The 16,717-nt window shown below is 30.1% G+C and overlaps 2 protein-coding genes across 15 annotated transcripts; one reads left to right on the top strand and one right to left on the bottom strand.

The window, feature by feature from the left end:
- Positions 1 to 5,774: 5,774 nt before the first annotated feature.
- On the top strand, positions 5,775 to 13,393 carry LOC101492493 (uncharacterized). Of its 14 annotated transcripts, none has more exons than XM_073366042.1 (9): positions 5,777 to 7,805; positions 8,310 to 8,362; positions 8,633 to 8,794; positions 8,938 to 9,008; positions 9,136 to 9,297; positions 9,526 to 9,720; positions 10,231 to 10,330; positions 12,079 to 12,281; positions 12,473 to 12,871. In XM_073366042.1, the coding sequence occupies exons 1-3, from the start codon at positions 6,087 to 6,089 to the stop codon at positions 8,721 to 8,723; spliced, it is 1,863 nt and encodes a 620-aa protein (XP_073222143.1). In that variant the 5' UTR covers positions 5,777 to 6,086; the 3' UTR covers positions 8,724 to 8,794; positions 8,938 to 9,008; positions 9,136 to 9,297; positions 9,526 to 9,720; positions 10,231 to 10,330; positions 12,079 to 12,281; positions 12,473 to 12,871. The 14 variants fall into 14 exon arrangements, with proteins under 14 accessions (XP_073222146.1, XP_073222143.1, XP_073222140.1 ...); XM_073366039.1 differs by having other exon boundaries at positions 10,485 to 12,281; XM_073366043.1 differs by having other exon boundaries at positions 10,231 to 10,334.
- On the bottom strand, positions 12,840 to 15,985 carry LOC101492153 (transmembrane emp24 domain-containing protein p24delta9-like). Its single transcript, XM_004491782.4, has 4 exons — positions 15,605 to 15,985; positions 14,370 to 14,579; positions 13,920 to 13,996; positions 12,840 to 13,188 (listed from the first exon to the last, which is right to left on the bottom strand). The coding sequence occupies exons 1-4, from the start codon at positions 15,809 to 15,811 to the stop codon at positions 13,044 to 13,046; spliced, it is 639 nt and encodes a 212-aa protein (XP_004491839.1). The 5' UTR covers positions 15,812 to 15,985; the 3' UTR covers positions 12,840 to 13,043.
- Between the last annotated feature and the right edge of the window lie 732 nt (positions 15,986 to 16,717).

The following is a 16,717-nucleotide window of genomic DNA, read 5'->3' as shown; positions in this document are numbered from 1 at the left end:
CTCAAATTTTTGGTAAAATGAATGAGTACAGATAGACTGTGACCGAACTGGTTTTTAATTCTCGAACCATTGTGCCATTTGCAAATTCAATTTGAATTGGTGTCCGGTTGTTCTATATGTTTCAGAGTTAGACCCAACATAAAAAAGAATGAAAATTATATAATAAAATTAGTTAATGATTAATATAGAAAGTTATTAAATACTAAAAAAAAATGTTAAATTACATCTGTGGTCCCTTAACTTAATTTCAGGTAACGTTTTAGTCCTTTATCTTTTTTTTTTCTCCCAACTTAGTCCTTTATTCCTAACAATATCAAATAAAGTATGAAAATATGAGTTTATTTGAAGATTTGCGCTACGAATTTGATGAAATTTATATTATATTGAAGAATATAATTAATTTTATGAGTTTTGATTAATTTTTTTTTAATTTTTGTATAAAAAGGATAACATTATTGAAATTTTAAAACATAAAATATCAAATTGTCACTTAAAATTAAAATAAAGGACCAAGTCGGAAAAAAAAAAAGATAAAGGACTAAAATGTTACCTGAAATTAAGTTAAGGAACCACGGATGTAATTTAGCCTAAAAAAATTATATAATATAAAAAATCTCTCTGACTCTAACTTAATAACTTTAAATTTTGTATTGACACCATTCCTAAAATAACAATGATTAAACTGTTAATAATTAAAATAAAATAATAATGACAAATTGAAATAAATTTACCAATCAAATAATTCATATCAACATTTCGAATTTCTGGTAATGAAATGAATGAGTACGGGTAGGCCGTGACAAAACTGGTTTTTAATTCTCGGACCATTGTATCATTTGCAAATTCAATTTGAATTGGTGTCTAGTTGTTCTATATGCTACAGAGTTAGACGCAACACCGAGAGAACAAAAATTGTACACATCTCCCTCATTAATATTAGTCTCAAATTGAGAAATAAGAGATTTTCGCAATGTTGCTTGAATTTTATCACAAATATGAAACATAAATTTGTTAAATTAATAACATAACAAATAAGTTTTTGTATAATTTAAAACTTTGAATTTATAAAATAAATAATTAAACCTTGTCATCCATCGATACCATTTCCATCGCATAAAATTTATGTTCCATCAATACCATTTCCATCGCATAAAATTTATATTTGAATTCAGATCAGACAGAAACCATGATCGTACAACTCTAACAACCAAATTTCATGACTTATGTTTTGGAGAAATTGAAGCAACAAAATCTGTTTTTTTTTTTTTTTCAGACATCGGAGAAACATAAAGAATTGTGTATAAATGAGATAATATGAATGATATTTATAAGGGATGAACCGGAAATGAGATATTATTGAAAGAGAGACGGCTAGCATAGGAACTAAAAGAATTAATAAGAAAAACATTAAAAGAATTGGTAAAATAAAATAAATTTTATAATTAAATTAATTTGAAGTGCGGATTGCTAAAATATTATTCAAAAAACAATTACTTAACAAAAAAATCAAGCACGTATTAAATCATGATTTAATAGAAGTTTTATTTATTTTTTTCTTTAAAAAAAATATGCACAATGATGTGGTTATTTCTATTAACTATTACTTTCAAGAAACTGTCAAGTCATGTATTTTATTTTTAATTAATTCTTCTTATTTTTTAATTAAATTTTATATTTGTCTAACATTCTATTTAACTGACACGTATCAAAATTTGCCAAAGTATCATGTTTGCTTTATTATATTGTATAGATTATTATTATTATTATTATTATTATTATTATTATTATTATTATTATTATTATTACTACTATTACTATTACTATTACTATTACTATTACTATTACTATTACCTATTACTATTACTATTACTATTACTATTACTATTACTATTACTATTACTATTACTATTACTATTACTATTACTATTACTATTACTATTACTATTACTATTACTATTACTATTACTATTACTATTACTATTACTATTACTATTACTATTACTATTACTATTACTATTACTATTACTATTACTATTACTATTACTATTACTATTACTATTACTATTACTATTACTATTACTATTACTATTACTATTACTATTACTATTACTATTACTATTACTATTACTATTACTATTATTATTATTATTACTATTACTATTACTATTACTATTACTATTACTATTACTATTACTATTACTATTACTATTACTATTACTATTACTATTACTATTACTATTTATTAAATTAATAATAAATAAATTATAATATTTAAATTTTTATTTATAATTTAAAAAAATATTTATTTTAAACAATAATAGAAAGAGTATATCAATATGTTTAAATAATATAAAATAGTATTTTATATTAAAAAATATTTACACTAATATGGATATTAGTTAATAACCGATTTTTAACTATTGAATAATCAAATTCATTTCTAAAGTTAGAATAGAATTGGTTTGTAACCAAATCCAAATATTTTGGATATTTTTAAATAGTTTTAGATATGCACACTTTTAATTCTTTCCAAGTGTATGTTATGTACAAACTTCAATGAGATTATGAATTGTCTTTCGGTTTTTATTAAGTGTGTTTGACTTTATTAATATATATTTTTTTTAAATGATCATATTGATCTTGTAAATTAGTTACGCTAATACTCTTTTTTGGTTTGAATGTATTTTTAGTTTTTTATTTTTCTTTATTTTAATTTTTAGTAATCTTTTCTTTTTTAATATCATATTTTGTTATCTCTGTATTTAAAAGTTTTTTGAATTGTTTTGGTTCTCTCTATTGTTTATGATGTGAGTTTATTTCCATAAAATTTATATTAATTAATTATTATATTTTTATAATTTACTATATATAATATTTTAATAAAAAAAAAGTTGTTTATAAAATTAGAGTATGATACCTAAACTAAGAAATTCCAAATCCTTCTCTTCCACAAATTCTTCTTAATGGTATGATTTTTTTCTAACCTTGATTTGTTACAAATATGTAATTATGGTTGGTAAGTTTACTTAATTTTTTTTCATAAATATTTGGCCCGTTTGTTTAAATATTTCATTTATTTATTACAATCTTTAGATAATAAAATTTTAAAAAGTGATTAAAATTAAAAGTTATTTTGAATTTTTTTTCATAAAATTTATTTTTAAAAGATATAATTTAAAAAATATATAATTTTTATTATGTTAAAATATTTAAAAATAAATATCTCAGTTAGTTATTGAATGTCAATTTTATTTTTTTAGTCAATAATAAATAAATTTAAAATAATTTCTACTATTTTTAAGTTATACTATTATTAAATAAGTTATCGTTAAAATCATTTAATAAGAATTTGTTAACTCGATTATATATATAGGAAACTGAATTAACATATTGATAAAAAAAGAAAATAATAATAATAATTTGTCTTAACGGTTAAGTCGCTTGTTTGACAACCTGGGGTTTTAAGTGAATCGGTTTTAAAATGTAATGGATCAAATATCGTGGTTTTGTTAGTAGTTTCAGGTGGAGGATGATTTTGCTCTCTGGTTCGGTTTTATTTGCTAATGCATGAGTTGAATAGCTAGTGTGTGTGTAAGTCTAGGTAGGTTGATTTTCTTTGTCATAACCTATTATTGTATATTCTTAGTGGATGTTAACTTGCTTAGACACTATAGTTGTTCTCTAATTTTGGTTTGAACATTCAGTGTTGGGGATGATCTATAACAACTATGTTTATATTCCTTTTACTTTGATGAGAACTAAGGTTAATTATTTCACATATTTTAGCTTGACTTTTAATTTTGAATGTAGTGTTATACTCAACTGTTTTCCCTAGTCATGTGGCAACCATAAAGTAATTACTTATGAGGAGGAACTTTAAGAGATGAAGCACACGATTATGAAAGAACGCTATAAGAATATGGTTCTTGAATTTCTTGAAAAAGATGGCAATGCTTGAACTTTGTCACTCTACTTTTATATATAATTTTGTAACTTTGTAATAGATCTATATATTAATTTGATATGAAATTATGATTCTATGGTGATATTTTATTTATTAAATGGTTGTGTATAAAATTCTTGTGGATTGATACAAACTTTGGTCATGCATATTTGGGAGGAATATAAAAAATGGAAAAAAAATATAAAAAAGAAAAGAAATTTAATTCAATTAAAAAAAATCAATTTAACAAAAGTGATATTATCCAATTAAGCAAAATTCATCATTTGAGTGGAGTAAAAGGAATTGAGTTAATTTAAAATGCTTGTTAAGTCGGGTAAACGGACCGACTTAAAAGCTTAGTATTTATTAAGTCGTCTATTATTTACTCAGACATAGAACCGAGTTAAATTGATTTAAAAAGGTAAATTTGTATTGGTGGGGTCAACTTGTTTCGTTTGCGATGTCAATTTACTTTTTTTTTCTTTCTTCAAAGCTTTGTGAGGTACCATTTTTAAAATTGGATATATTTTTAAACTTTATTATGGGGTTGGAGTAAGGAGGCAAGAAAAATCCACTAGGTCAAATGGGATAAGGCATGTCAGAGTCGAGAGAAGGGCGGACTAGGGTGCGTAGTTTGAATTCTTTTAATTTAGCTCTGTTAGATAAATGGTGTTGGAGGGTGAGACGTGAGAAATATGGTTTTTGGTTTAAAAGTGTTATGTCATAAGTGTGAGAGTGTCAATGCAAATATGTGTGAAGGTTCTTCTAGAGATTTGCAGTGGTAAAAGATTATTTTTTCTTTGTTAGAAGGAAGGGGAGGAGAGCTCGGTCAAATGTGGTTTGTGGTTAATGTTAGCAAAGTGGTGGAGAATGGAGATGAGATGCGTTTCTAGAGGATCAGTGGGTGGAGGGTGGTGTTTTGTGTGATAGATTTAGGAGATTGTATAATTTGACTTATGATAAAAATATCATGGTGGTGAGAGTTTTCAATTGGAAGTGGTGTACGAAGCTATTTGCGTGGAAAAACGAGTTAGTAGAGGATTGTGTCTTGTCGTTGTTTGTTGTTGTTTTGCAGGTAATATGTAATGTTTTTTTAATAGTTCAAAATGTGCAATTAATTTTGTAGATGTGATTTAGAGTTAAGAGTACTAGTTTTGTATACGATTTTTAGTAAAACTCTCACCGAGTGTATTTGAAATCTAATAATTTGTAGAAGTTGTTTATGTCTTGAATGAATGAATTAATTGAATTATATAATTGTAGATGATTTTGGCAGGGTATTTTTTTCTAACAAACAAACTCTTGTATTTTTATTTCTTAGTACTCTTTGTACTAATTTTTTTTATTTTTTTTAATTTACAAATTGTTATTAAGAGTTTAAAAAGATTAACATAAATAACTAATTGAAGTATGTGAGGGTATCAAAATGAAACAAAAACAAGCGTGACCAAAATGAAATTATAAAATAAGTTAAGAGGTCATATATAATTTGAACTAAAATTATAAAGTAATTAAATATATATTGTTAATATAAAATTATTTTATATTAACAACCAATCAATATACGTGTTGATTAATTGTGATTCAAATTCAATTATAAAATACAACAACAACAATAATAATAATAATAATAATAATAATAATAATAATAATAATAATAATAATAATAATAATAATCTACATCTACTATACCTATATTAAAGGGGATAAAGATATTTTGTAGCCTATTTTCTACTAAAAATACCATTACAATTTTTTGACATCTTCTCACATAAAGTCCTAATAACCACCACCGTTGAGGAAAAAAGAAAAACAATGAACAAGAGATATAAAAGAGGAAAAGGAGAGGATTGAAGAAGAATAATTAATTATTATTATTATAAAAAAAATTTAAATTTGTATTATAAAAAATATATATAATTTAATGTTTTCGACGAAAAGAAAAAGAATCACCTAAAAAAAAGAGGAAATTCAAAGGAGAAGTGAACTGGTATGTGGTTTCATTTCAAATCCAAAACAAACTATTGGAGCCGAGTTGTGCCGCTTCTACAGAGTTGCGGCTTTCTCCGCCGTGAGTCGTGGCGCCATCCACCCAGTCCCGCCGTAGGTTGGTCAGCCGCACCTATTCAGCAACATCACTGGTATGTTGTTTCGTTTCTTCAATTTCCCTTCTCTCATTCATCGTTCTCTCTTCAAATCATTCTCCAAAACTACTCGCTTCAACAAATTCAGGTTTTCTTCTACTTCACTTGCACTCTCTTCTTACTCTGATACCCACTTCACTAAACCCTCAAATTTTTCCTCTTTTGACTCAGACATAACGTCAAACACCTTCCAAGTCCTCCAAAAACTTTACTTTTTACGAAACAACCCTTCTCAAGCACTCTCATACTTCACTCAACTCAACCAACAAGGTTTCTCTTATAACATTTCAACCTATGCTGCCATCATTAGAATAATGTGTTATTGGGGTTGGCTTAGAAAGTTGGATTCTTTGTTCCTTGATGTAATTGCTCATTCCAAACAAGACCCATCATTTAAAATCCATGAATTGTTTGATTCATTGTTTGAAGGTGTTGATGTGAATCAAAATCATTACTTGCTTAGAGCTTTTGATGGGTTTGTTAAAGCTTGTGTTAGTCTTAACATGTTTGATGAAGCTATTGAATTTTTGTTGCATACTAGGAGGAGTGTGATTTTGCCAAATGTACTTACTTTTAACTTTCTTATTAACCGGTTGGTTATACACGATGAAATTGATACGGCTTTGTTTGTTTACGAGCAATTCAAGAGGCTTGGTTTGATTCCCAACCATTACACATATGCCATTATCATTAAGGCACATTGTAGGAAGGGTGATTTGGAAAATGCATTCCGTGTGTTTGACGAAATGAAGGAAGTTGGGGTGAATCCAGATTCTTATTGCAACACAACTTTGATTGAGGGGTTGTGCAACAATTACAAGTCTGATTTGGGATATGAGGTGCTCCAACATTGTAGAAGTACAGCTGCATCTGTAGATGTATATGCATATACTGCGGTTATTCGCGGATTTTGTAATCAAATGCAATTAGATAGAGCTGAGAGTGTGTTTTTGGACATGGAAAGGCAAGGGCTTGTTCCTGATGTGTATATTTTTTCTGCGTTGATCAACGGGTATTGTAAGAGCCGGAATTTGGATAAAGCTTTAGCCATACATGATAGCATGATTTCAAGGGGTATAGAAACAAATTGTGTGGTTATTAGTTGCATCCTCCATTGCTTGAATGAGATGGGAATGGCTTCTGAAGTGGTAGCAACATTTGAAAATATCAAGCAATCGGGTGTGTTTCTTGACGAGGTTGCTTACAATGTTGTATTCAATGCTTTGTGTAATTCGGGAAAGGTGGATGATGCAATGAATATGCGGGAAGATATTGACTTAGAATTAGATATCAAACACTACACAACCCTTATCAATGGTTACTGTCTTCGGGGTAAACCTGTTGAAGCCCTACGTTTGTTCAAAGTAATGGAGGAAAAGGGATTGAAACCCGATGTTGTTACTTATAATGTACTGGTTTCCGGGTTGTTTAGAAATGACCATGCTTGTGAGGCAATTGACCTTTTGAAATATATGGCAGATCAAGGTGTGATGTTAAATTCGACTACACACAAGATGATCATTGAAGGTTTGTGTTCACAAGGCAAGGTTGAAGAAGCTGAGGCATATTTTAATGGTTTGGAAGATAAAACTGTCGAAATCTATTGCGCTATGATGAATGGCTATTGTGAAATTGACCTTATTGAGAAATCTGATCAACTTAGAAAAGCTATTATGTTGTTAGACGCAATGTTGAAGATGAATATGGATCCTAGAAAAGTAATGTATTCTAAAGTATTTACTGCGTTGTGTAGCACAGGGAATATGAAATGTGCTCGCTCTTTGTTTGATTCTTTCATCGGGAGAGGATTTACACCTGATGTTGTAATTTACACAATTATGATTGATAGTTATTGTATGATGAATTGCTTGAAAGAGGCTCATGACCTCTTTCAAGATATGAATATAAGAGGGGTTAAACCTGATGTCATTGCCTACACAGTTCTACTTGATGGCTTGTTAAATAGAGGGCACGTGAAGAGAGCTTTGGAGTTGTATAATGAAATGTGTTTCAAGGGAATGACATTAAGTTCGGCTTTAAAACGTTGTATTCAAAAAGCTATAAAGATGCAATTTCATAAGTAGCTAGTCAGTTTTACTGCTTGTGCTGCGATTTATCACAAGTTTGAAAGTCTATCTGGTTGGTACCTAAAAGTGAAGCATAAGACTTAGAATTGAAACTTGTTTAATTTTTTCACTGAAAGGTCGTTCTTGTTTCTACAGATTGGAAAGAGAAGAGAGACACAAGTCACTTACCAGGATGTCGTTGAACGTAGGTATGGATCATTTTGGAATTTTACAATAAAATGGACTGATTTTTATTTTGATGTTGTCGTTAATTTTGTGGATAATACTAAAGAATAAGATTCTGGATAAAAATGTGAAATAATAAATAACTAGTAGACAATCTAACAACTTATTTTCTTGAATCTTCCATTTTTCAGCTTACTTTCTTCTCTGTTGTTTCTTCCTTGTATCCATTGTCATGGCCTCATGTTTTAGTTATCTAAAAGAGGAATATGTACTAAATCAATTTCTATTTCCAGGTTTGGTACAATTTTCAGTGTGACACTTCTTTTGGACGGTTCTAGATATGGTTTTGAAAATGGACCTGGTGGTTACACATTGCAACCTTGATGCTTGATGATGGTATTACATAATGTCTTTTGATTTCCTGGTTAATGTAATATGCCGATAACATCATAAAGGTATCTATCTCCTTTGGCCCTCTTGCATGTGTCTTTTTCTCTTGCATATTCACGTGACCCCCAAAATGCTCATTTAAGTAATCACATTTTATGGTGCCTTTCTTTTCTCTCCTAACAAGCTGAGTTGTGTCTGCATTCTTTAGGCTTATCCTACATCAATGGCAATGCTTCTGACACTATTGATGTTTATCTTAAACTTCAAATCTACATGCAGGTAAATTTTCAGCATTTGCATTTCCTCTTTTGTGCCCAATTTTTCCTTGCTTACTATACTACCTTTCGCATCCATGTTCCCATGCTGCGACTTTTGATACTAATCTCTGATTTCTTTCTCTTTGCAGCTTTTCTAGGGCATCATGTGTATGATGCCTGTACACATGTATTATGCCCCAGCAGATAAATTTATTTGCACAGTAAAATCAGATGAAGAGTGACTGTTTGGCATCCGGTGATTGAAAAACACATTCATGATGTTATATTCGCTATTTGAATACAATTTTTTGGTAAGCTAACTTTTATTTGAATTCAATTCCCTTCCTTTTTCCTAAACACTTCAAAACAAGATATTGTCATATCATGTTTCTAACACTTCTAGCTTTACAATGTGTGGCATTTGATTAGTTTTTGTTTCACAATTTTTTATGAAATAAGTAGTCATATGCAACTAACTGCTTGAACATGATGGTGCATTCTTTGTTTGAATTTTTTCTAATAAAATGATATTTCTACAGTGCAGGTTTATATGAAAATCGTTTCATGCTTCTATATCCAGTTCCTTGAGCCATATTTGAGGACCTCTGATGTAAAACAGGGCTCAATGAATAAACATCTTAAATTGCTAATATGGCATAGTCTCATTCAATACACAACATGCTCGCTCACTTGTACTCTACTGTAGGATGTCAGACTTATCACTACATCTTATGGTAAATTACCTGTATGCTAGTGTACATGATAAATTTTTCTGTAAATTTATATTTAGGGAACTCACAATTTATTAATCTTCGATTTAAGTAATACATGCATCAAGAGAGGAATGCTAATAGCTAATCCCTCAGTTCCTTTTTTACTGATGCTTTTGTAGAAGCATGTTCCTATTTATTTTCCATTTTCAAAGTTCAATACAACATTAACTATTGTTTGATTGATAATACTCTTAACTATTTATTACGAAGAGAGAATTAGGTTGAATGATATATTAAATAGTGAAGGGACAAGGTCCAAATCCGTATGAGACAGTTGTAAAATGATCGTTAGTGACTCTGTTATTAATTATAATTTCCCCTTCTCTATTTGTTTTAAAAAAAAATATAATAAATAGTGAAGGAAATTATTGTAGGGAAAAGATGAATAATTTCATCAAAAGTAACAATTTATTGATTTTCTTTGTATGTGCTAATAACCTTAAAACAACAACTAAAATGGAACGAAGGAAGTATAAAGTAGGGTCTGCAGCTGAGTTCAGAACTTGTTCAACAATTCAAATCTTCCAATTACTCAATACAGGAATCTCTGCTATGGCAGTATCAATGCTAGGTAGGTAAGTTGATCTATTTGCTGCTGTGATATTGGTGTTAAGTTTAACTTAATGATCTGCAATGTGCTCACAATTCGCAAGTGGAAGGAAGGTCATAACATTTATTTGGAATTGTTATTATTATTTTTTTGATTGGAAAATGTTACTTGTTAGTACATGATGCTCAATTTGTTGTCTTGGTTCAAGGCCTACATCAAACTCCAGGTAACAAAACATTGTTATACCTTAGAATGGTAATTTTTGTACATATGATATTTATAATGTTTGATGCTTTTTCATTTTTATAATCAATGTGTATTGCTTAATATTTTTATTGCAGTGATATAAGAGTCGAAGAACTGATTGACAACAAAACTAGTTCTTATGTAGTGGATGTGGTTTTCTTCAAAATCAAGATTCGACACTGTGATTAGGTTTTAGACTTTTAGTTGAACTAGAATTTAGGGGAATTCTTTCTCTGGTTAGAAACCAAAATTTTATTGACTAGAATTGATGAGCTCTGAAGCTCTTACAATGCTGGAAATCTGAAAATGCAGAAAAAGAACTAAACCAGAGTTCTAAGAACTCCTAAACCAGAGCAAAATTGCTCCTAACCAGAGAAAGAATTCCCCTAATTATTTCTTAAAATATTTTTTGAATACCTTTCCTTCTTCCTATTCCCTCATTCTTATAACATAAAATAAGTGACATTATTAACTAGCTGTTATTCCTTTCATTCATGCTTCTTGAAACTGAATACCTTTCCCAGTTCCTCTTCCCTCATTCCTCTAATGGAATATCAGTAGAATAAAAGATGTTATTAACTTGCTTTTATTCCCTCCATCCATCATTCTAGGAAACTAAATGTGTGTGAGGTGTGACTTGGGTCAGTGGGGCCACTCTTTGGGCCCTCATTCCTCTTAATTTGCAGTGTTTTATCAGACATAAGTAACTTTGTATTGCCATCATAAGGATTTAATTTTGGTGGTAGATTATGTGTTTGTGCTAGTGCATAGGTAACTATTTCCATTGATTGAGTGATTTTAAACATGGGTGCTATTTTTCACCCACACATTTCTAAAAAACCTCATTCACTATGCAACTCTTGCAAACCCTAGCGTGTACCTCTGGTCTTCTCCCTTTTCCCTCTTCAATTTAGGTATTCATCTATGTCTCTTGTATCCCGTGTTCGATTTGCTTGCTCCATCTTGTGATTTTTGCTTGTTCCTGATTTTTGGTGTGATTCATTCATCTGATTTACTGATTATGTTACCTTTAAGAACCTAATTATTGACTGCAATTAATGTGTTATTTCAATTTTGTACTAGTGTGTTTTTTGTATATGACTCATTAATTTAACTGGTTGAAACATTGCGTCACAATTGCAGATAAATTCTAGGATGTTTAATAGATTTGTCTTGTTAGCAACACACATTTGCAGCTTAATAATCAATGCATACATCTTGCATGAAGATCAAATTACCTCTAGTTATACCCTTCTAAAATTCTGTTTGAAGTTAACTTTTGTTATAGGCAAATGTTAGTGGTTAGTTTGTTAAGGGGAGAAGGAATTTGTGTCCCAACCCTTACCACTGGATTACACCTTGTTTAAAGTTAGATTAATAACTAAGGGGCCATTATCATAGTTACATGCATAATCTCCTCAAGGTTTTACAACTTCAATGCTTCCCACCCATACTTTGGAATCTAAACTATTTAGTATCAAATATTTATCAACAATATTTCTAATCTCAAGTGCTCTTCTCAGGACTAAAAACAGACTCCTGCTGCTGTTAAAGAAGGCTAAAGATGTGGTGAACACCATGCTTGCCAAAGGTTTTGTTTTAGTAAAGGATGCAATTAATAGAGCAAAATCTTTTGATGAACCTCATCACTTGATTTCAAAATCCTTATTGTTTGTCATGGAAGTGGTGCAACAGCAAGCATTTGATGGGATTTGAAGTTATACAGGTAGTAATTAATTAGAACTTGTTTATTGTGTTATGAAGTATTGGTTTTGTTTATTTAATTATTTTTGAATCTCAGTCTTTGATGTTAAGTTTGATGAGTGACAGTTGTGTTAAAATATTTAGTAAATAAAGGATATTTCCATTCATTAATTTTTCAGTTTGATGTTTGAGTCTATATTTTCATTTTTTTAGTTTGATGCTTAAAGCTGCAAAGTTCAAAGACACAGGCGGATTAGAAATTTACCTGAAATGAAGATTCTTTTTAAGGATACTGTGACCTCTGGCCAAAGTAAATGGGCAACATTTGGAGACCCCATAAAAAGGAACTGAAGCAATTTGCGAAGAGCATGATGTTGAGGAGTTAATTGGACAAGGTGAAGAGGTACAAAGTTCTTCCCAAAGAAAGGTCTCAGAATCTACATGTCCCCTATAATCTATAATCTGCAGCAATTTCAAATCAGTTGTGTTATTTTGAACATCAAAATACAAACTGCGTATGTATTTATCCCTATTTCTCACTTCCTGTTTATCTTCTACAATATATATACACATTTCAAAGTACACATAAAAATCAAATAACACTTATATAAATTTTGATGTCAAGAATCATTTACCATTTCTAATTATCACTATACATCATAAAAGAGAGCTATAATCATAATAATTTGGATACATTAGGTACATTAGGAACAGTCTCATCCAAAATTGAGATCCAAAATTGAGATCCAAGGTAACCAAATGGATAAAATTTGTGTGAAGGATCTTAGAGGAGCTTCTTCCTCTCAAAGAATATTTTCAAATGCCATAGTTGCAAACCAGCAACAGACAAGCAAACAATGATAGAAAGGAAAATGAAGGTAAACATCTTGTTATCAGTTGCTTTGTTCAGATCTTGCATCTCTTCCTCCCTACACCAAGTTCATGAAAAAAAGGGTATCAAAATTCAGCAAAAATTCTCATTAGTAGGATGTTGGCAACATAAAGATGGAAAATTTCTGATCAACACCGATCCGTTGAATGATTAGTTTTATAATATTTTAAAGATCACTGAATAATATTTTGTAATACCATAAGAACAAAAAATGCAAGTCACAAATTTTCTAGATTCTTTTCTTATTTCTGTTTTATTGTTTAGGGTTTAGGGTTTAGGATTATTTATTGAGTTATGATTTTATCACTATCTCACTATAACAGTTTTTCATGGCAAAATGGATAAGATCATTCTTGAAAAATGTAAGAATTAGATAAGACATTGACACTGAGACACTAATAATAATTAAAAAAAAATTGAATGTAACAATTGTGTTGGTGCTGTTCCACACTGACATGTGTCAAACACACTTTTAATTTGAAGTGTCTTTGTTACATAGTTGATGCAAGGAATTGTTGTAGTCATAAGGATTTCCCCTTGTGTATATGAAAATACTGGGAGGGCATCCCATAGCCATACAGAGAGATCCTTCTCTGAAAAAAATTTCAAGTTCCTCTAAGCTAACAATATATTTCTTGCATATAAAATAAATTTTGAATGAACCAACTAAAACAATGTTGCCGGAAGATCAAATGCAGAAACATTGTATGCTAAACTAAAGATGCCAACAACACCAATTAATTACACATAAGTCAGTAACATTTATACCTTTCACGAAGATAAAACATCTCCTCGTGGATGAGTGTGACAGTGTCATACAACCTCTGCAACTCATATTCCATTACCTAAGATGGAAACAAACTTTACTTTAGAAAACACACAGGATCGAATAATTACATCTGTAAATCAGAAATCCCTATAACAAAGGTGAAAAGAAGTTTGTTTTAAATTTTAGCATCATCTTTACTCATCCTATTTATCAACGTCATTCTGAAACAAACTTTCAGGTTAGACATGTTAAAATAACAATGTCAGACAGTAGCATTGCATTCAGTTTAGAAAATGTCAGATGCAAATCACTTTTAGAATAATCAGTCACCGCAAAGATAAAATTGTGTTGAATTCCTAAGGCATCAAAATCCTGTTCCAGCGGTACCAATCATGCACATCAAAATGCTAAGTCAACGAACATTGCAATACTATACTACTTAGACTTACTTCAATCTTATCTTTTTTTGCAACTTTATACCAGTCCCTGTCAGCCACACCACTTCTCCACTCAAAATCAATGGTTACTGTTATTGACGGTTTTTGTTCCAGCACCGAAAAACAAGCTGTGTAGTCACCAGCTTCAGTTGTAGTAAATGCAAAATTACCAGAATCCACATGATTCCCAAAGTGGTAATTGTTCCCAATAGGTGAACGGACCTGACAACCAACCACATTATACAAAGCCAATATAAAACCGACACCAACCAGGATCAGTATTTGGTGACAAGTTATACGATAGATGGTCCATCGTAGATCAGTATTTGAAAATCTTTCAAAACTCCAACGATGATTGACATCGGTTTCTAGAGGTAGAAGTTCTCGGTCCTCCTCATTGTAATGTCTGCAAAAGTGACATGATCGTGTCAATTTGACAAAAACAAGAAAACATATATATGTACTTCAAAATTTAACTATTTGTTTTCCTTTATTTTTGTCAAACCGACACCGATCGGAATACCTTTTTAGTTGCGAGGACAAAGAACACCGTAAATTTCTACTTCTGAAAAGTGACGTCAATCGTCATTAACGTTTTGAGTAATTTTCAAATATTGTTTCTTGGTACACCAACCACCTATTATAGGTTGTCCACCGTAAAACATGACCCATTTGATATTTAGGAAATTCAAAAGTAGAAACCAAAAACCAACAAATAAAGTGCAACAAAAAAAATATAAACCTTGTAATAAGAAGAGAATAGCTAATCTATTGGAGATCGTCTTTTTGGATTGATTTATTTGAATTTATCTATTGACATAAACACTTATAAAAATGTTCGGGACAACTTATAAAAACAACTTACGACACATCCATAAACTGTTTTCAACTCATTTTCATAAGCTATCCCAAAAAGCTTATGAAACCAGTTTATATAAAAACAATTTGACTTTATTTTACCTTTATGTTGCAAAAATAGCTTATTAAGTGTTTATGCTTCAAGAGCTTATATTATAAGTTGTTAAATAAACTCTTTACCCAAATAGGGCTGATTGTCATTGTTCCCAGTTCTCATACATTTTCTACATTAAAGACTTCCCAAAAATAAAATGGCACCTTTTCGGGTTAATTTATAATTCAAATTCATAATAACAACAAAAGTTAACAATTCCAAATTTGAAATTGAAATACATCCAATAAAAAACTAAAAGGTTTTGTGATTGAATCAACAAAATTCATAATCATACCCTGACAGTTATCTTGTGAGAATCAGGAATCGGGTAACCTTCATTGAGATTAACGACGGAGTATTTACCGATGGTCATGGCGTTTCTCTTGATGTCTTCGGTGATACATTTAGGTTGATCCGAATTAAGGTTAAACCGCATTGAATTCACAAAGCTACACATCAATGTAGAGACAACAACAACGATAAGAAAAATTGAATTGAACATTGCGACAATGAAATGTTCTCAATTTGGTTGAATTTGAATTTGGAGGGAAAAGAGGGATTATTTTAGGGTTTGCATGGGAACGATGAAGGGAATAACAAAGGGAACCAAAACGACAAGCGATAAGGGCTGCAGTCAACTCAAAACGCAGAAATGCATAACTAACTTAACGGCCAGGAATAGTATTCTTTTCTATAATCAGAAATTTTTGTAACTATTTTTATAGTAAATTATTATGAGAAAACGATAATACTCCTCCAATCTTATCTTATATGTAGACAAAATAAACTAATTTTATCCTTTAAAAGCAAAGTAATTAATTTTATTTAATTTTTTCATTGTATTTTCCAAATCCTTTATGGGAACTTGTTTCATAAGAAATTTGAAAAATAAAATCTAAACTAATACATTGATAATTAGATAATAATATAACGAATCATCTCGCGCAAAATGTCAAACCTGTTCCACCATCGTCACCACCTCTTTCAGAGGCCGCAAACAGATTATTTTATGACTTTCACAAGTTAAAACCCCCCACACTAGCAGAATTTTATATTTTTAAGTCGGTTTCGTATCCGAGTTAACAACAAACGACTTAAAAAACATGTTATTTTTAACTCGTTTCATGAACCGACTTAACAGAGTTTTGTCCTGTTAAGTCGATTCAATTTAACCGACTTAAACATCACATATTCAGTTCAACAAATTATTTTTTTAAGTCGGATCTTTTGATCAACTGACTTAATAGATAAGATTAAAATAATTATTTTTTTAAATAAATTTCTCATTTTGCTTTTATGCTCCTGATTCATACACACACACACACACACACACACACACACACACACACACACACACACACACACACACACACACACACACACACACACACACACACACACACACACA

The sequence above is a fragment of the Cicer arietinum genome, chromosome 3 (assembly GCF_000331145.2).
Source record: "Cicer arietinum cultivar CDC Frontier isolate Library 1 chromosome 3, Cicar.CDCFrontier_v2.0, whole genome shotgun sequence".
In the NCBI taxonomy this organism is placed as follows: Eukaryota; Viridiplantae; Streptophyta; class Magnoliopsida; order Fabales; family Fabaceae; genus Cicer; species Cicer arietinum.
The sequence above is the reverse complement of the archived record's forward strand: the minus strand, read 5'-3'. Positions and strand labels throughout refer to the sequence as shown.